The 19616-nt window shown below is 46.4% G+C and overlaps 1 protein-coding gene across 2 annotated transcripts; it reads right to left on the bottom strand.

Annotated features, from left to right (window-relative positions):
• Positions 1–7209: 7209 nt before the first annotated feature.
• On the bottom strand, positions 7210–19616 carry LOC112443425 (group IID secretory phospholipase A2-like). 2 transcript variants are annotated; one of them, XM_024983116.2, is made up of 4 exons: positions 19542–19616; positions 16026–16170; positions 14189–14295; positions 7210–7926 (listed from the first exon to the last, which is right to left on the bottom strand). In XM_024983116.2, the coding sequence occupies exons 1-4, from the start codon at positions 19579–19581 to the stop codon at positions 7775–7777; spliced, it is 444 nt and encodes a 147-aa protein (XP_024838884.1). In that variant the 5' UTR covers positions 19582–19616; the 3' UTR covers positions 7210–7774. The 2 variants fall into 2 exon arrangements, with proteins under 2 accessions (XP_024838884.1, XP_059735928.1); XM_059879945.1 differs by lacking the exon at positions 14189–14295 and having other exon boundaries at positions 7813–7926.

Genomic DNA, 19616 nt, shown 5'->3' with positions numbered 1-19616 from the left:
CATCCCTTCATTTTTTCTGGAGTTATTCCTCCACTTATATCCAGTAGCATATTGGGTACCTAATGACCAGGGGAGTTCATCTTTCAGTGTCCTATCTTTTTGCCTTTTCCTACTGTTCATGGGGTTCTCAAGGCAAGAATACTGAAGTGGTTTGCCATTCCCTTCTCCAGTGGACCACATTCTGTCAGACCTCTCCACCATGACCCATCCATCTTGGGTGGCCCCACACGGCATGGCTTTGTTTCACTGAGTTAAACAAGGCTGTGGTCCGTGTGATCAGATGGGCTAGTTTTCATGATTATGGTTTCAGTGTGTCTGCCCTCTGATGTCCCCTCGTAACACCTACCATCTTAATTATGTTTCTCTTACCTTGGACGTGGGGTATCTCTTCATGGCTGCTCCAGCAAAGGGCAGCCTCTGCTCCTTACCTTGGATGAGGGGTACCTCCTCATGGCCACCCCTCCTGACCTAGAACATGGAGTAGCTCCTCTCCCACTAGACCATTCAGATATGACCTAAATCAAATCCCTAACGATTATATAGTGAAAGTGAGAAATAGATTTAAGGGACTAGATATGATAGACAGAGTGCCTGATGAACTATCAATGGAGGTTCGTGACGTTGTACAGGAGACAGGGATCAAGACCATCCCCACGGAAAAGAAATGCAAAAAAGCAAAATGGTTCTCTGAGGAGGCCTTACAAATAGCTGGGAAAAGAAGAGAAGTGAAAAGCAAAGGAGAAAAGGAAAGATATTCCCATTTGAATGCAGAGTTCCAAAGAATAGCAAAGGAGATAAGAAAGCCTTCCTCAGCTATCAATACAAAGAAATAGAGGAAAACAACAGAATGGGAAAGACTAGAGATGTCTTCAAGAAAATTACAGATACCAAGGGAACATTTCATGCAAAGATGGGCTCAATAAAGGACAGAAATGGTATGGACCTAACAGAAGCAGAAGATATTAAGAGGAGGTGGCAACAATACACAGAAGAACTGTACAAAAAAGATGTAAACGACCCAGATAATCACAATGGTGTGATCACTCACCTAGAGCCAGACATCCTGGAATGTGAAGTCAAATGGGCCTTAGGAAACATCACTTCCTATGACAAAGCTAGTGGAGGTGATGGAATTCCAGTTGAGCTATTTCAAATCCTGAAAGATGATGCTGTGAAAGTTCTTCATTCAATATGCCAGCAAATTTGGAAACTTAGCAGTGGCCAGAGGACTGGAAAAGGTTCGTTTTCATTCCAATCCCAAAGAAAGGCAATGCCAAAGAATGCTCAAACTACCGCACAATTGCACTCATCTCACATGCTAGTAAAGTAATGCTCAAAATTCTCCAAGCCAGGCTTCAGCAATACATGAACAGTGATCTTCCAGATGTTCAAGCTGGTTTTTGAAAAGGCAGAGGAACCAGTGATCAAATTGCCAATATCCGCTGGATCATGGAAAAAGCAAGAGCGTTCCAGAAAAACATCTATTTCTGCTTCATTGACTATGCCAAAGCCTTTGACTGTGTGGATCACAAGAAACTGTGGAAAATTCTGAAAAAGATAGGAATACCAGACCATCTGACATGTCTCTAGAGAAACCTGTGTTCAGGTCAGGAAGCAACAGTTAGAACTGGACATGGAACGACGGACTGGTTCCAAATAGAAAACGGAGTACGTCAAGGCTGTATATTGTCACCCTGTTTATATAACTTATATGCAGAGTACATCACGAGAAACGCTGGGCTGGAAGAAGCACAAGCTGGAATCAAGATTGCTGGGAGAAATATCAGTCACCTCAGATATGTAGATGACACCACCCTTATGGCAGAAAGTGAAGAGGAACTAAAAAGCCTCTTGATGAAAGTGAAAGAGGAGAGTGAAAAAGTGGGCTTAAAGCTCAATATTCAGAAAACCAAGATCATGGCATCTGGTCCCATCACTTCATGGCAAATAGATGGGGAAACAGTGGAAACAGTGTCAGACTTTATTTTTTGGTGCTCCAAAATCACTGCAGATGGTGATTGCAGCCAGGAAATTAAAAGACACTCCTTGGAAGGAAAGTTATGACCAATCTAGATAGCATATTGAAAAGCAGAGACACTACTTTGCCAACAAAGATCTGTCTAGTCAAGGCTATGGTTTTTCCAGTGGTCATGTATGAATATTAGAGTTAGACTGTGAAAAAAGCTGAGGGCCGAAGAATTGATGCTTTTGAACTGTGGTGTTGGACAAGACTCTTGAGAGTCCCTTGGACTGCAAGGAGATCCAACCAGTACATTCTAAAGGAAATCAGTCCTGGGTGTTCATTGGAAGGACTGATGTTACCACTGAAACTCCAATACTTTGACCACCTCATGCAAAGAATTGACTCATTGGAAAAGACACTAATGCTGGGAGGGATTGGGGGCAGGAGAAGAAGGGGACAACAGAGGATGAGATGGCTGGATGGCATCCCTGACTTGATGGACGTGAGTTTGCATAAACTTTGGGAGTTGGTGATGGACAGGGAGGCCTGGCGTGCTGCGATTCATGGGTGGCAAAGAGTCAGACATGATTGAGCGACTGAACTAAACTGAACTGAGCCATCTTGCTGGGGCTTCTCCTTTGTCCTTGGACGTGGCGTGTCTTTTTTTGGTGGGATCCAACATTCCCTTGTCGATTTTTGTTCAGCAGCTCATTGTAATTTTGGAGTTCTCACAAGAGAAGATGAGCAATCATCCTTGTACTTGCCATCTTGATCAAGAAGAGACAGAGCCAGAGCAAAAGCAACACCCAGCTGTGGACCTGACTGGTGGTGGAAGTAAAGTCCGACGCTGTGAAGAGCACTGTTGCACAGGAACCTGCAATGTCAGGTCCATGGTTCAAAGTAAATCAGAAGTGGTCAAACAGGAGATGGCAAGAGTGAACATCAACATTCTAGGAATCAGTGAACTAAAATGCACTGGAATGGGTGAATTTAACTCAGATGACCATTATATCTACTACTGTGGGCAAGAATCCTTTAGAAGAAATGGAGTAGCCATCATAGTCAATAAAAGAGTCTGAAATGCAGTACTTGGATGCAATCTCAAAAATGACAGAATGATCTCTGTTCGTTTCCAAGGCAAACCATTCAATATCATGGTAATCCAAGTCTCTGACCCAACCAGTAATGCTGAAGAAGCTGAAATTGAATGGTTCTATGAAGACCTACAGAACCTTCTAGAACTAACACCCAAAAAAGATGTCCTTTTCTTTATAGGAGACTGGAATGCAAAAGTAGGAAGTCAACAGATACCTGGAGTAACAGGCAAATTTGGCCTTGGAGTACAATATGAAGCAGGTCAAAGGCTAAGAGTATTTTGCCAAGAGAATGCACTGTTCATAGCAAACACCTTCTTCCAACAACACAAGAGAAGACTCTACACGTGGACATCACCAGATGGTCAATACCAAAATCAGATTGATTATATTCTTTGTAGTCTAAGAGAAGAAGAAGAAGGAGAAGTTCTATAGGAGAAGTTTTATACAGTCAGCAAAAATAAAATGGGAGTTGACTGTGGCTATCATCATGAACTCCTTATTGCTAGATTCAGACTTAAATTGAAGAAAGTAGGGAAAACCACTAAACCATTCAGGTATGCTGCTGCTGCTGCTGCTGCTGCTGCTGCTAAGTCGCTTCAGTCATGTCCGACTCTGTGTGACCCCACAGACAGCAGCCCACCAGGCTCCCCCGTCCCTGGGATTCTCCAGGCAAGAACACTGGAGTGGGTTGCCATTACCTTCTCCAATGCATGAAAGTGAAAAGTCAAAGTGAAGTCGCTCAGTCGTGTCCGACACTTAGCGACCTCATGGACTGCAGCCTACCAGGCTCCTCCGTCCATGGGATTTTCCAGGCAAGAGTACTGGAGTGAGGTGCCAAAATCAACTCCCTTACAAGTATATAGTGGAAGTGAGAAATGGATTCAAGGGATTATATCTGATAGACAGAGTGCCTGATGAACTATGGACAGAGGTTTGTGATGTTGTACAAAGAGTAGCAAGGAGAGATAAGAAAGCCATCCTCAGCGATCAATTCAAAGAAATAGAGGAAAACACTAGAATGGGAAAGACTAGAGATCTCTTCAAGAAAATTAAAGATACCAAGGGAGCTTTTCATGTAAAGATGGGCACAATAAAGGACAGAAATTGTATAGACCAAACAGAAGCAGAAGATATTAAGAGGAGGTGGCAACAATACACAGAAAACTACACAAAAAAGATCTTCATGGCCCAGATAATCATGATGATGTGATCACTCATATAGAGCCAGATATCTTGGAATGTGAAGTCAAGTGGGCCTTAGAAAGCATCACTATGAACAAAGTTAGTGGAGGTGATGAAATTCCAGTTGAGCTACTTCAAATCCTAGAAGATGATGCTGTGAAAGCGCTGCACTCAATATGCCAGCAAATTTGGAAAACTCAGCAGTGGCCACAGGACTGGAAAAGGTCAGTTTTCATTCCAGTCCCCAAAGAAAGGCAATGCCAAAGAATGTTGAAACTATCGCACAATTGCACTCATTTCACACACTAGCAAAGTAATGCTCAAAATTCTGCAAGCCAGGCTTCAATAGTATGTGAACCATGAGCTTCCAGATGTTCAAGCTGGATTGAGAAAAGGCAGAGGAACCAGAGATCAAATTGCCAACATTCACTGGATCATTGAAAAAGCAAGTGAGTTTTAGAAAAAACATCTACTTCTGCTTTATTGACTATGCCAAAGCCTTTGACTGTGTGGATCACAACAAACTGTGGAACTTCTTCAAGAGATGGGAATACCAGACAGCCTTACTTGCCTCCTGAGAAATCTGTATGCAGGTCAAGCAGCAACAGTTAGAACTGGACATGGAACAACAGACTGGTTCCAAATAGAAAAAGGAGTACATCAAGGCTGTATATGGTCACCCTGCTATTTTAACTTCTATGCAGAGTACATCATGCGAAACACTGGGCTGGATGAAGCACAAGCTGGAATCAAGATTGCCGGGAGAAATATTAATAACATTAGATATGCAGATGACACCACCCTTATGGCAGAAAGCGAAGAACTTAAGAACCTCATGATGAAAGTGAAAGAGGCGAGTGAAAAAGTTGGCTTAAAGCTCAACATTCAGAAAACTAAGATCACGCCATCAGGTCCCAGCACTTCATGGCAAATATAGGGAAACAACGGAAACCATGACAGACTATTTTTTTGGGCCAAAATCACTGCAGATGGTGACTGCAGCCATGAAATTAAAAGACACTTACTCCTTGGAAGAAAAGTTATGACCAACCAAGACAGTATATTAAAAAGCAGAGACGTTAGTTTGCCAACAAAGTATGGTTGACAGAGCTATGTCTAGTGACTAGCTAGTCAAAGTTATGGTTTTTCCAGTGGTCATGTACGGATGTGAGAGTTGAACTATACACAAAGCTGAGCGCCGAAGAACTGATGCTTTTGAACTGTGATGTTAGAGAAGACTCTTGAGAGTGCCTTGGACTGCAAGGAAATCCAACCAGTCCATCCTAAAGAAAATCAGTCCTGAATATTCATTGGAAGGACTGATGCTGAAGCTGAAACTCCAATACTTTGACCACCTGATGTGAAGAACTGACACATTGGAAAAGACCCTGATGCTGGGAAAGATTGAAGGTGGGAAGAGAAGGGGATAAAAGAGGATGAGATGGTTGGATGGCATCACTGACTCATCAATGGACATGAGTTTGAGTAAGCTCTTGGAGTTGGTGATGGACAGGGAGGCTGGCGAGCCCCACCATGGGGTCGTAAAGAGTTGGAAACTACTGGGTGATTGGACTGAACTGCTCAGGTTTTGGGATCTTAGTTCCCCAAACAGGGATCGAACCTGGGCCCTTGGCAGAGAAGGTGCAGAGTTCTAGCCACTGGACTGCCAATAAAGACCTTGGAATCTGAACCTGGCACCCATAGTTCTTAGCCTCTACTGTGCTCTCCGGCATGAGCCTCTGAGCTTCACGCAGATGGGAAACCACTCGGTCAGCTCTTTCACAGATGTGTGTCACAGCCCGGATGGTGTGGGTGGCTCCAGGTGCCCCGGCCATGTAGCTAATCCTTTATGAATGACAGGTGGGACTTCTTGTAAGAATATATTCACCATCTATCCATTCATCCAATGAAGGCAGATTCCCTAACTGCCAAGCCTGGGATGAGAATTCTTGGGCAAGGGAATGATTTATTGAGGAAGTTCCTTAGGGAGAAACCTGTAGGAGAAAGAGGAAGACAGGGCAGTCCAGGGCATGGATCCAGACATCTAGGCTGATCCAGGAGGAGCCCTGGGCATGCCATGTATGACCCAGGTGGCCTTGTATCAAGCGGGGAGAGGGCGGTTATGCCCTCCACGGTATCATTCTCCCAACTCACTGGTTAGAGGTGGGCGAGGAGGGGTGGGTGATGAGCAGGGTGGCACCCAGCAGCCTGGGGCCAATCCTCAAGAGAAGGAAGCTGAAGTGCGCACTTGGCAGCTGACCCCTGGGTTGGGGACCTGGGCCAAGAGGGGATCTGGGTGGGGCCTGAACACCACCTGCCCCCACCTCCATCTCTTCTCTGGGGGCTCTTTGATTCCAAAGCATTGACTGCACACCTATCACCTGGGGGAGCAGAGGAAGCAGAGATGAGAGTGAAGCAAACTCCACCCTCCCGGAGCTCCAGTCTGCTCAGAGCGGCCCAGACAATCACACACCACTCAAGCGGGAGCTCGGCAAGGTGAAGACCCGTTAAGTGCTGCGGGAACTTGAGGGTGGGACTGAGCCCTTGGAACTGGAGAGGAATCGGCCGGAGAAGACTTCTGTAGGAAGGGGTCCTTGGACCCCGAGGAGCCTCGGGTGGGCTTAGCTACCTGGGGGACAGCAAGCCAGCGGAGCATCACTGCAGAAGTCCAGGTTGAGCAAATGCCTGGCAGTCTAGAGGAAAGAGTGCCCAGAAGCCCCATGGCCTGCAGACCTGGAGTCCAGGGAGCTTGGTCTAGTCCTTGCCTCAAAAAGTATTTACTGAACCCCTCTGGGTTCGGGGTACTGCTTTGGGCACCAGAGTCCAAGATAAGCATTAGCCAAGTCTGCGAGGGTCCCCAAGGCTCCAAGGGACAGGGACACAGTGCCAGGTAGTAACGGGTGCCAGACACCCTGCCTGCAGCCCCCCGCCCCGTCCTGGATGTGCAGAGCCTTGGGGTTGTGGTTTTGTTTTGTTTTGTTTTCATTTATTTCTTTATAATTGGAGGATAATTGTTTTATAATATTGTGTTGGTTTCTGCCACACATCAGCATGAATCAGCCATAAGTACACATGTGTCCTGTGATGACTGGAGGGGTGGGATGGAGCGGGAGGCAGGACTCGGGGCCTTGGGGTTTGAAGAAGCAGAGTCCCATGGACAGAAAGATCCATATCGCCCTTTACAGAGGCCACTCTGGCAGCTGCTTGGATGGTGTTTTAGGGGCAGGGGGAACCTGGAGGGGCCTGGTGAGTGGTCATGAAGGGAGAACCTGCCTGCCCCGCCCCCAGACCCTTCCCTCAGTACCCACTGCTTTGCTCCAAATACACACACCCGCTGTCGGCTCCCTGGCCTTGGTTTTTCCTAAGATCTCAATCCACCCTCGGAACAGACAGCCTGGGAGATTCAGAAGGTCCAAGAGGCAAGTGGTAGCTAGGGGTGAGGCCAAGCCCCTTCCTCTTCCAGGAGTGCTTTAAAGGCTCCAGGCAGAGGTCGGGGCTGTGGCCAGTGGTCCTGGGGGGCCTTCCCCAGAGCTCAAGATGCAGGGGGACAGGCTAGAGTCTCGCCCTCGCATCTGGACAGATGACGCAGGTGATTCTTGTAGGTGTTCAGGTTCCGCTGCAGGCAGAAGGCCAACGTCTTGTCACAGGCGCACAGCTGCTGCTCACACCAGCTCCCCTTGGTGGCTGCGAGGGAGTGAAGGAGGGCACTTAAGCGGTCTGCCCCTTCCCGTGGTAGGGTGGGTCGTCGCCCCTGGAGGGGAGCTGCTGAAGGCAGCTCAGCCCTCGTCCACCCTTTGGTGCCCTTCCCGGGTCCTTGGACTCTGGCTCTGTGACCTTGGGCATGGGGTGTGACCTCCCTTTGTGCCATTGGTCCTTCGTTCATTCATCCGTTCAGTAAGCAACTGAGCACCTGTCCTTCGGGAGTCTTAGGAGGGAGAGGAGAACAGAATGGACCCCTGAGTTCACACTCCCCTGGGGCGGGGCGGGGGTGGGCAAATGTCAGAGAAGCGTGTGGTTGTTGTTGTTCAGTGGCTCAGTCCTGTCTGACTCTTTGTGACCCCACGGATGGCAGCATGCCAGGCCTCCCTGCCCTTCACAGAAGTGAGTGCAACTGTGCTTACCCGGAAGTAAGGAACAAGGCAGGGGCTCTGAGCTGGTGACTGATGGGACTGACTGAGTGTCAAAAGCCATTTGAGCTGAGATCAGAAGAGTGAGCTGTTGCTCCTACTCTGGAAAGCCAGGGTGGAGGAGACGGATTGTTCCTAGCAGAAGGAACATCATGTGCCAAGACCTTGAGGAAAGACGGACCATGGTGCTTCAGTTTCACCATCTGTCAAATGGGGATAAGAGAGCCGGACCTACTGCTTAGCATGGGGAACTCTGCTCAATATTTTGTAATAATCTATAAGGGATAAGAATCTGAAAAAGAATATGTATACCCACACACACACACACACATATATTCAGATTAAAATAAGAAGGCAAAGCCTTTAGCACATAGTAAGTGGTCAATAAATGTTGGCCATTTCAGTTGTTGCCACTAAGTTGTCAGTTGACAGGGAGCTGGTGATCCCATTCAGCTTCCAGCCCCGGGACTTGCTGCCTTTTTCTGTGTGTGGACCCTGGGGCTTGGTGACCTGAGTTACAACCCAGGCTACTCATTTGTAGCTGTGTGACCCTAAGGAAACAGGTCACTCTAGTTTCAGTTCTCTTGTCAGTAAAATGGAGATCAGGGCTTCCCAGGTGGCTCAGAATTTGCCTGCCAAGCAAGACACATGGGTTCAAGTATTGGGTCAGGAAAATCCTCTGAGGAAGGAAACGGCAACACACTCCAGTATTTTTGCCTGGCAATTCCCATGGACAGAGGTGATGGGCTGGTCACACTTCATGGGGTTGCGAAGAGTAAGATGTGACTTAGTGACCAACAACAACAACAAGAAAATGATCACCAGAGTGGTGCTGCCTCCTATCTGGGCTGCTCTAAGAACCCAGGAAGATGAAAAAATGAACAGTATCCTCAGTAACTCAATGAAACTAAGCCATGCCGTGTGGGGCCACCCAAGATGGACAGGTCATGGTGGAGAGGTCTGACAGAATGTGGTCCCTGGAGAAGGAAATGGAAAACCACTTCAGTATTCTTGCCTTGAGAACCCCATGAACAGTATGAAAAGGCAAAAAGATAGGACACTTAAAGATGAACTCCCCAGGTCAGTAGGTGTCCAATATGCTACTGGAGATCAATGGAGAAATAACTCCAGAAAGAATGAAGGGATGGAGCCAAAGCAAAACAAAACAAAACAAAACAAAAAAAAACACCCATTTGTGGATGGGACTGGTGATAGAAGCAAGATTTGATGCTATAAAGAGCAATATTGCACAGGAACCTGAAATGTTAGGTCCATGAATCAAGGCAAATTGGAAGTGGTCAAACAGGAGATGGCAAGAGTGAACATTGACATTCTAGGAATCAGCGAACTAAAATGGACTGGAATGGGTGAATTTAACTCAGATGACAATTATGTCTACTACTATGGGCAAGAATCCCTTAGAAGAAATGGAGTAGCCATCATAGTCAACAAAAGAGTCCGAAATGCAGTACTTGGATGCAGTCTCAAAAATGACAGAATGATCTCTCTTTGTTTCTAAGGGAAACCATTCAATATCATGGTAATCCAAGTCTATGCCCCAACCAGTAAAAATGAAGACGCCAAAGTTGAACGGTTCTATGAAGACCTACAAGACCTTCTAGAACTAACAGTGAAAAAAGATGTCCTTTTCATTAAAGGGATTGGAATGCAAAAGTAGGAAGTCAAGAAACACCTGGAGTAACAGGCAAATTTGGCCTTGGAGTACAGAATGAAGCAGGGCAAAGGCTAATAGAGTTCTTCCAAGAGAACACACTGGTCACAGCAAAACCCTCTTCCAACAACACAAGAGAAGACTTTACACATGGACATCACCAGATGGTCAACACTGAAATCAGATTGATTATATTCTTTGCAGCCAAAGATGGAGAAGCTCTATACAGTCCGCAAAAACAAGACTGGGAGCTGACTGTGGCTCAGATCATGAACTTCTTATTGCCAAATTCAGACTTAAATTGAAGAAAGTGGAGAGAACCACTAGACCATTCAGGTATGACCTTAATCAAATCCCTTATGGCTGTATAGTAAAAGTGAGAAATAGATTTAAGGGACTAGATCTGATAGACAAAGTGCCTGATGAACTATGGATGGAGATTCGTGACACTGTACAGGAGGCAGGAATCAAGACCATTCCCAAGAAAAAGAAATGCAAAAAAAAGCAAAATGGCTGTCTGAAGAGGCCTTACAAATAGCTATGAAAAGAAGGGAAGCAAAAAGCAAAGGAGAAAATGCCGGGAGCCAGAACAGGAGTCCCCACCCATGACAAGGTCATGCGGGAGAGCTTTGATGGGCAAGGTGAGTCAGAGCTCGAGGCCACCCCCCACCCCCCACCCCCATCTGCCTGAGCGTCTACCCCAAAACCAGAATCTGTCTGTTTTACTATTTCACAACTTTCACCAACTCTTCTGACATTAATGGGGGGCTATCCCCAACCACTTTTCTCTGAAGAAAATTAACTTAGAGCTCTAATTAATAATTCTCCTGGGCATAATAGGAGTGTTTCAATTCAAACCCCTCTGATGACTTTCTAGCTTGCCTGACAGGTTTGTTCGGACTCCTGCAGCTACACATGTGATTATTCACAGCCTCCCAACCACGAGAGGCACGGGAAGCTTAAGATATTCTAACAATGCAGAGCTTCTCAGAGAGTTAAAATTGTTAGAATAGAACTAGTAGAGGATTTCTTTGTTGAGCTAATGCTTGCTGCCAAGTTTCCCTATCCCTTACCTACTGTGTCCCTAGGAGTGTATTAATATAGTTGGTGTATAGAAATGTAAGTAGTAGCTTTAATGTTTGTAACCTTGGACCCTTGAGTTAATTCTTTTCTTGTTATAGCCCACCACACTTTTGCCCTATAGGAATGCAACTTTATCTAATGCTTTCAGAGGGTGGCGCCTGACTTTAGAATAATCACCTTTAGAGAAAAAAAAGTTTTCTGAAGAAAGGGTCATAAAATGTTAACAGGCCTCCTGGCCAGAAGATGATGTAAATCACCTAAAGCTTTTGCATATAATAAGTTTTCAGAAAGAAAGCCTGGCTTCAATAAGGATCAAGGACTGCTGACCTTGCAAGACTCTACCCACCATCCCCCCTCCCTCCCCCCCATTATCCTCTATGCACAACTTAAGGTATAAAAACTACTTTGGAAAATAAAGTGTGGGCCTTGCTCACCGAAGCTTGGTCTCCCCGTGTCATTGTTTCTCTTTCCTTTTCCTTTTCAGGCTGATATTCCGTGGAGCGCAGGGGCCCTCTGCATTCACTTTCCTGACTGGGCTTCTAAGACCCACTCGAGAAGGTGCCTAAGGTGGAGCACCTTCTGCGATTCGAGAGGGCGCCTGCAGCCTACGTGAACAGAGCAAGTCCCGTGCTGGGGCTTTATTGACTTTCTGTGTAAACCAAAGAATATCAGCCTCTTTTCTCTCCTCTATTTTCTTAACTGCAAAATTCTTTCCTTATCTCTTTCTCTACTTCTATCCTTTTCGCCAACGCTGTCCTCCCGAGGGAATCCCTGGATCCAGCCTGGGCTGGACCCTGGCAAGAAAAGGAAAGATAAACCCATTTGAATGCAGAGTTCCAAAGAATAGCAAGGAGAGATAAGAAAGCCTTCCTCAGGCAATCAACGCAGAGAAATAGAGGAAAACAATAGAATGAGAAAGACTAGAGACCTCTTCAAGAAAATTAGAGATACCAAGGGAACCTTTCATGCAAAGATGGGCTCAATAAAGGACAGAAATGGTAGGGACCTAAAAGAAGCAGAAGATATTAAGAAGAGGTGGCAAGAATACACAGAAGAACTGTACAAAAAAGATCTTCACGACCCAGATAATCACGATGGTGTGATCATTCACCTAGAGCCAGACATCCTGGAATGTGAAGTCAAATGGGCCTTAGGAAGCATCACTATGAACAAAGCTAGTGGAGGTGATGGAAATCCAGTTAAGCTATTTCAAATTCTGAAAGATGATGCTATGAAAATGCTTCCCTCAATATACCAGCAAATTTGGGAAACACAGCAGTGGCCCCAGGACTGGAAAAGGTCACTTTTCATTCCAATCTCAAACAAAGGCAATGCCAAAGAATGCTCAAACTACCACACAATTGCACTCATCTCACATGCTAGTAAAGTAATGCTCAAAATTCTCCAAGCCAGGCTTCAGCAATACATGAACCGTGAACTTCCAGATGTTCAAGCTGGTTTTCAAAAAGGCAGAGGAACCAGCAATCAAATTGCTAACATCTGCTGGATCATCAAAAAAGCAAGAGAATGCCAAAAAAAAATCTATTTCTGCTTTATTGACTATGACAAAGACTTTGATTGCGTGGACCATAATAAACTGTGGAAATTCTGAAAGAGATGGGAATGCCACGCCACCTGACCTGCCTCTTGAGAAACCTATATGCAGGTCAGGAAGCAAGAGTTAGAACTGGACATGAACAATGGACTGGTTCCAAATAGGAAAAGCAGTATGTCAAGGCTGTATATTGTCACCCTGCTTATTTAACTTCTATGCAGAGTACATCATGAGAAACGCTGGGCGGGAGGAAGCACAAGCTGGAATCAAGATTGCTGGGAGAATTATCAATAACCTCAGATATGCAGATGGTACCACCCTTATGGCAGAAAGTGAAGGAGAACTAAAGAGCCTCTTGATGAAGGTGAAAGAGGAGAGTGAAAAAGTTGGCTTAAAGCTCAGCTATCAGAAAACTAAAATCATGGCATCCAGTCCCATCACTTCATGGGAAATAGATGGGGAAACAGTGGAAACAGTGGTTGACTTAATTTTTCTGGGCTCCCAAATCACTGCAGATGGTGATTGCAGCCATGAAATTAAAAGATGCTTACTCCTTGGAATAAAAGTTATGACCAACCTAGACAACATATTGAAAACCAGAGACATTACTTTGCCAACAAAGGTCCGTCTAGTAAAGGCTACGGTTTTTCCAGTGGTCATGTATGGATGTGAGAGTTGGACTATAAAGAAAGCTGAGCACAGAAGACTTGATGCTTTTGAACTGTGGTGTTGGAGAAGACTCTTGAGAGTCCCTTGGACTGCCAGGAGATCCAACTAGTCCATCCTAAAGGAAATCAGTCCGAATATTCATTGGAAGGACTGATGCTGAAGCTGAAACTCCAAACCGTGGCCACCTGATGTGAAGAACTGACTCATTGAAAAGACCCTGATGCTGGGAAAGATTGAAGGCAGGAGGAGAAGGGGATGACAGAGGATGAGATGGTTGGATGGCATCACCCACTCAATGGACTTGAGTTTGAGTAAACTCCAGGAGTTGGTGATGGACAGCGAGGCCAGGTGTGCTGCGGTTCATGGGGTCACAAAGAGTCAGACATGACTGAGTGACTGAACTGAAGTGAACCTTGGTAGCCTGAGTAATATTCAAGCATGCATCTGCAAGGCACCTTATGTCTCCTCCTATTTTAGTTTTTGAATTAACTTTATGGAGTAGAATGCTGTTATCATCCTGAGTTTCCAGAGGAGGATCCTGAGGTTCAGAGAAGTTAAGCAAAGTGTTCAAGGTCACACAGCTGGTCGGTGGTGGGTCTGGGATCTAAGCTGAGGTCTGGCAGCCTTCCAGATCCTAAAGGGGTCAAAGTCCCTATGGGACCTCTCCGTACTTCTACCCCTATTGCTGCCTCTCCTTCACAGCCCAGATATTGAACTGGATATATGAGAAAAACAGAGAGGCTGAGCAGCTTGTGCTTTGTCACACAGCATACGAAAGCAATGTGTGCGGTAACTCCTTTGCTCAGCCTCCTACTCCAACCCTGAGGCCCAGGCACTCACAACACTGGACTTTCCCCTGGAAAAAGGTGTAGTCATAGTGGTCGTAGTGGTAGTCACAGTTGTGGGGTGTCAGGTAACCGTAGCAGCAGTTGTGGTCATAGCAGCACCTGGCAGGATAGGACAGGAGGTAGGTGAGTCCTTGGCTGACTTGAGTCTCATGTTGCCCCTGCCCCAGAGCAGAAACTGCGTGTCCACCTGGAAGTCAAGGCCTGCAGGGTCTAGTCTTCTTTCTAGCTAAAACTTCTCGAGTGCTTCCTGTGTACCAGGTGGTGGTTTAGTCTCTAAGGCGTCTCTGACTCTTGTGACCCCATGGACTGTAGCCCGCCAGGCTCCTCTGTCCGTATGATTCTCCAGGCAAGAATACTGGAGTGGGTTGCCATTTCCTTCTCCAGGGGCTCTTCCTGAACCAGGAATCGAACCTGGGTCTCCAGCATTGCAGGAAAGAAGATTCCCTCCTGTGTACCAGGCAACTGCTCTACCTAGGAATTCTCTCTTAATCCTTTTGGCCGCTCTGGGATAGATGTACTAGCATTATCCCCATTGCACAAATGAGGAAACTGAGGCTCTGGGAGGTCAGGCCACATGCCCAGGATCATACAAGCTGTATGTGGTGGGTGAGGGTGCTGGCCTCGGGCCTGGCTGGCTCTCATCCCTCCTCTGGTAGATCCCTGCGTTGCTGTGAAAACCAATGAGATTGTGGCAAAATAAAGTGGGACTTTTTTAAAAACAATGTTCAACGGCAATGGGAAGTGTTTGTGGCTCTTCTAACTAGTTTGGGGTTGAGGGTGCAAGGCAGACTTCAGAAAGTCTGGGGAACCCTCCAGAAGGGCTGGGGCTGGATTGAAGCTTAGCAGAGTTCCTAGCAGGGAAAAACATGAGAACATTCAGGTAAGACCTAAATCAAATCCCTTGTGATTATACAGTGGAGGTGATTAATAGATTCAAGGGATTAGATCTGATAGACAGAGTGTCTTGAAGAAAGCTATGGACTGAGGTTTGGAACATCATACAGGAGGTGGTAACCAAAATCATCCCAAAGAAAAAAATACGTAAGAAAGTAAAATAGTTGTCTGAGGATACCTTAGGAATAGCTGAGAAAAGCAGAAAAGCGAAAGGCAAAACACAAAGGGAAAGATATTTCCAAATCAATGCAGAGTTCCAGAGAAGAGCACAGAGAGATAAGAAAGCCTTCCTCAGTGAACAGTGCAAAGAAATAGAGGAAAACAGTACATTGGGAAGGACTAGAGATCTTGCCAACAAAATTGGAGACACCATGGGAATATTTCATGCAAAAATGGGCACAATAAAGGACAGAAATGGTATGGACCTAACAGAAGTGAAAGAGATTAAGAAGACGTGGCAAGAATACACAGAAGAACTATACAAAAAAGGACTTAATAACATGGATAACCACCATAGTGTGGTCACTGACCTACAGCCGGACATCCTGCTGTGTGACGTCAAGTAGGCCTTAGGAAGCTTTACTAGAAACAAAGCTATTGGAAGTGATGGAATTCCAGGTAAGCTCTTTCAAACCCTAAAAGATGATGCTGTAAAAGTACTACACTCAATAAGGCAGGGAAATTTGGAAAACAGCAGTAGCCACAGGACTGAAAAAGTCAGGTTTCGTTCTGATCCCAAGGAAAGGCAATGCCAAAGAATGTTCAAACTACTGCACAATTGTGCTCGCTTCACATGCTAGCAAGGTAATGCTCAAACTCCTTCAGGCTAGGCTTCAAAAGCACATGGCACCAAATGAATAAATGGATGGAGAAGAAGCAGGAGGGGAAAGGGGAGGGTCCCTGGGGAGAGGCAAAGCACGATTGGGAGGCATTACCAGTCTGTGGCATCTCTGGGTTGGCCTTGGCCACCAATTCCGCAGTAACAGCCATAGGATGAATAGAAGAAGATGGGGATCTTCCCCGTCACTTGTCTGACCATCTCGTTCAGGTCCAGTATGTCGGCCTCGGCTGGAGCCACACCTGCCAAGGAGCCCAGCCACAAGGAGAGGACGTGAGTCTCAGGGGAGTCCAGGGGCTGCAGGCCTGGCACCTCTGCTCTGCCTGGGCCAAACCAATGACCTTGGATAATAAAGTAACAACAAACACTATGGTATTGGAAATATAATGACAGTTGGTAACTGATTACCAGGGATCTTTTCATGTGGAGACCTACTGACTTCTTCCTTTCCATGAGAGACTCTTTTTTTTTTTTTTTAATCCTTTTATTTTGGTTTATTCTCGATGTAGAGGAAAGTTGCCAAGATCATATAAAGAGATCTCATACACCTCCCCATTCAGTTTCCTCTCATCATGGTATATGTATGAAAACTAAGAAGCCAGTACTGGAACCATAAATGCTGTTTTTAATCTCCATTTTAGGGATGAACACACTGAGGCTCAGTAACTTGTTCCAGGTCATGGTAGCTGGTAAACAGAGGAGCAGGATTAAAGCCCAGGGCAGTCTGGTTCTGCTCTGTCTCTGGGTCACATTCTGTAGTAGGAAGACACTCCCCCCACCACCCCTGACTCCCACCACAGCCCACAGGGAATCCACACATTAAACAGTATGTGTGGGGGCTTCCCTGGTGGCTCAGTGGTAAAGAATCCACCTGCCAGTGCAGGAGACACGGGTTCAATCCCTGGTCCAGGAAGAGCCCACGTGCTGAGGAGCAGCTAAGCCCGTGCGCCACAGCTGTCGTGCCTGGGAGCCACAACTACAGAGCCCACGGGCTGCAGTTACTGAAACCTACGCCCCCTAGAACCTTCCTTCCACAACAAGAGAACCCCCCGTGCTGAGAAGCCCACACACCGCTACTAGAGAGAAACCTCACCCAGCAACAGAGACCCATCACTCCCAGAAATAAAATAAAATAAATAAAATCATTTTTTAAAAAAGCCTCTTTAAAAAACTATGCATGGCTCTTCTGGGAAGCAGCGTGATTTAGAAATCAATGTTTTTCATGAATATTTTACACTTCAGTCATAATATCTGCTGGTGAGAATTGATCATAAAGGAAATTCATTTTATTGGGAGAGAGGAATGCATTATATTGAGTTAGGAGAAATAAAATATGTTAATCCAGTGAGTTCAGGGAAGAATTTGGGAGAAACAGATGAGATGCGAAAGGGACTGGAATGTACCTGTGTGCAACCTCAGGAGATGACCAAGAACACAGATGGAGCCCAGAGTCTCAGACAGACTGGGCTGGGGAGGCCCCTTCGGGTGACCCTAGTTTTGGGAGCTCACCCCCCACCCTCAGGTAAATGGTGTTACAATGAAGCTCTCAAATAAAGTGAGTAATAAGCAGGGGAGAGCCCTAAACTACGGAAAGCTGGGGCTGGGATGAACTCATGCAGTGGGCCGGGGGTGCCATCAGAAGCAGGGTGCTTGCCTTGTGAAGAAAGTGATAGTTACTCAGTGGTGCCCGACTCTTTGCAACCCATGGACTGTAGCCTGCTAGGCTCCTCTGTCCATGGGATGCTCCAGGAAAGAATACTGGAGTGGATAGCATTCTGTTCTCCAGGGGATCTTCCCGACCCTGGGATTGGATCTGGGTCCATTTCAGGCAGATGCTTTACTGTCTGAGCCACCAGGGCTGCAGCTAAACGGTGACTGGTAGAGTCTGGACTCGCAGGTGGGTCGTGTCCCAGTGTGTGGAAGTCCACATTGCCACTCTCGTCTGCCATGGTGGCTCTAGCTGTGCAGATGTTAAGAGAAACTTACTAATTTTGACTGTGCTGAGGAATGGCCCCAGGCCCCTTGGAACCCCAGATCTGGTGATAAGGGCCCAGAAACAGCCCACGGCCAAGAGAGTTAATGTGCACCCAATAGGCCAGCCAGGGATCTGAATTCAGAATCTCACCTTTTTGCTGAGCCTCCATCCCCTTGTGCACCCCAAGTTTAGACCTTTCTATTCCAGCTTAGAAGTAGCCACACTAATTCACACCTGAATTCTGCAGCTGTTCCTCGCCTAGCAAACAAATTCAGCTTTGATTCAGGGTGCTTTCAGTGGTCTTATTTCTTACAGTTTTACATTGAGGTCAACCCAGTCCTTGGGAATCGAGGAGCTCAAATTGTGGTCAAGAGGGCTTCAGGACACTGACTTAGCTTAACAGTGATTCCTGCCTTGGTTGCTTTTTCCATCCTCAGCTGTCGCTTAGGAGGATGGAGCCCCTTCTCCCAAGGGTTAGTGACAGTGGCAGGGGCCATGTCACTACTAACTCATGCATGCACTTTGTGTGAAGTTACTTCTCGCTAACTGTTACTTACACTTGCTAAGGTTTTGTGTATATTTTCTCATTAGAGTCCTTCTAACAACCCAATGAAGAGGATATTATTGTGCCCACTTTACAGATGAGGATATAGAGGGGTAGGGGGACTTGGCCAAGGTCATACCACCGGAAGCTGATGGGCCAGCATCTGAATGCAGGTTCTTCTGTGTATTTCATCTCTACACCATATTGCCTCTTTGCATCTGAGAGATGAATTTGTGCAGCTTGATTGCAGTTTTCCTAATGGTTTTCACTGTAACCCTGCTGATGTGTTCCTCTAGGGAATTTGGGAGTCCCCAAAACAACATAAAGCACATTAAAAAATGAAGTGCAAATCCTTTTTCATATCACATATTCTGAGATGGATCAACAAGTAAAAACTCCAGTTTGCTAGCAACCAGATTTGCAACATTTGATCTGTTAAAGATCAGGTGGAAACTTCACCATTTCCCAATGGACCACAGAACCCCCAGGGTCAAGGGAGCTGAAAGGGTTCTAAAAATGTAGTGGTTTATCACTAAGTCATGTTCAACTCTTTCGACCCCATGGACTCTAGCCTGCTAGGCTCTGCTGTCCATGGGATTTCCCAGGCAAGGATACTGGAATGGATTGCCATTTTCTTCTCCAGGGGATCTTGCCAACCCAGGGATCAAACTTCAGTCTCTTGCATTGCAGGCGGATTCTTTACTGACTAAGCCACCAGGAAAGTCCCCTAAAAGTGTGGAGAGGTGTGCATATGTAAGAAATTACTATTATCTAGTCAGAGGGACACAGGAGAGCAGATCCATTTCTGTAGTTTGTGTCCGAAGTACCACAGACGTCAGTTCAGCTGGAGCCCAGTTTCTGAACTTCTAGTTTCCCGCCTTTGCCTGCCACATAGCTTGGCCATCCACAGCTCTCTGACTGAAGCCACTGTTCCAGGGGATTGAGCCACTGACGACTCCTTGCAGGGGGCCGAATAGTGGGGGACTGGTACCGGGGCAGTGACGATCAGCACAGCAGCTCAGTTTAGGAAAGAGATACAGGGCATCCCAGCTTCCCTCCCCACCTTCCTGGCCATGGGTGGTGTCCCCACTTACCAGCAAAGACCAGCAGTGCACAGAGCAGGGAGAGGCCCATGACCGCAGCACAGAGCAGTGGAGGCAGCGACTGGA

The sequence above is a fragment of the Bos taurus genome, chromosome 2 (genome assembly GCF_002263795.3).
Source record: "Bos taurus isolate L1 Dominette 01449 registration number 42190680 breed Hereford chromosome 2, ARS-UCD2.0, whole genome shotgun sequence".
Classification (NCBI taxonomy): Eukaryota; Metazoa; Chordata; class Mammalia; order Artiodactyla; family Bovidae; genus Bos; species Bos taurus.
This window is presented reverse-complemented; position numbering and strand designations above follow the sequence as displayed.

Excerpts from the sequence above, each read along its gene's own strand:
- LOC112443425 (XM_024983116.2), bottom strand. The coding sequence starts at position 19,581 with ATGGGCCTCTCCCTGCTCTGTGCACTGCTGGTCTTTGCTG. Across the intron at positions 16,171-19,541 it reads TGCACTGCTGGTCTTTGCTG|GTGTGGCTCCAGCCGAGGCC; the intron begins GTAAGTGGGGAC and ends GCTCCTTGGCAG. Across the intron at positions 14,296-16,025 it reads CCCAGAGATGCCACAGACTG|GTGCTGCTATGACCACAACT; the intron begins GTAATGCCTCCC and ends CTATCCTGCCAG.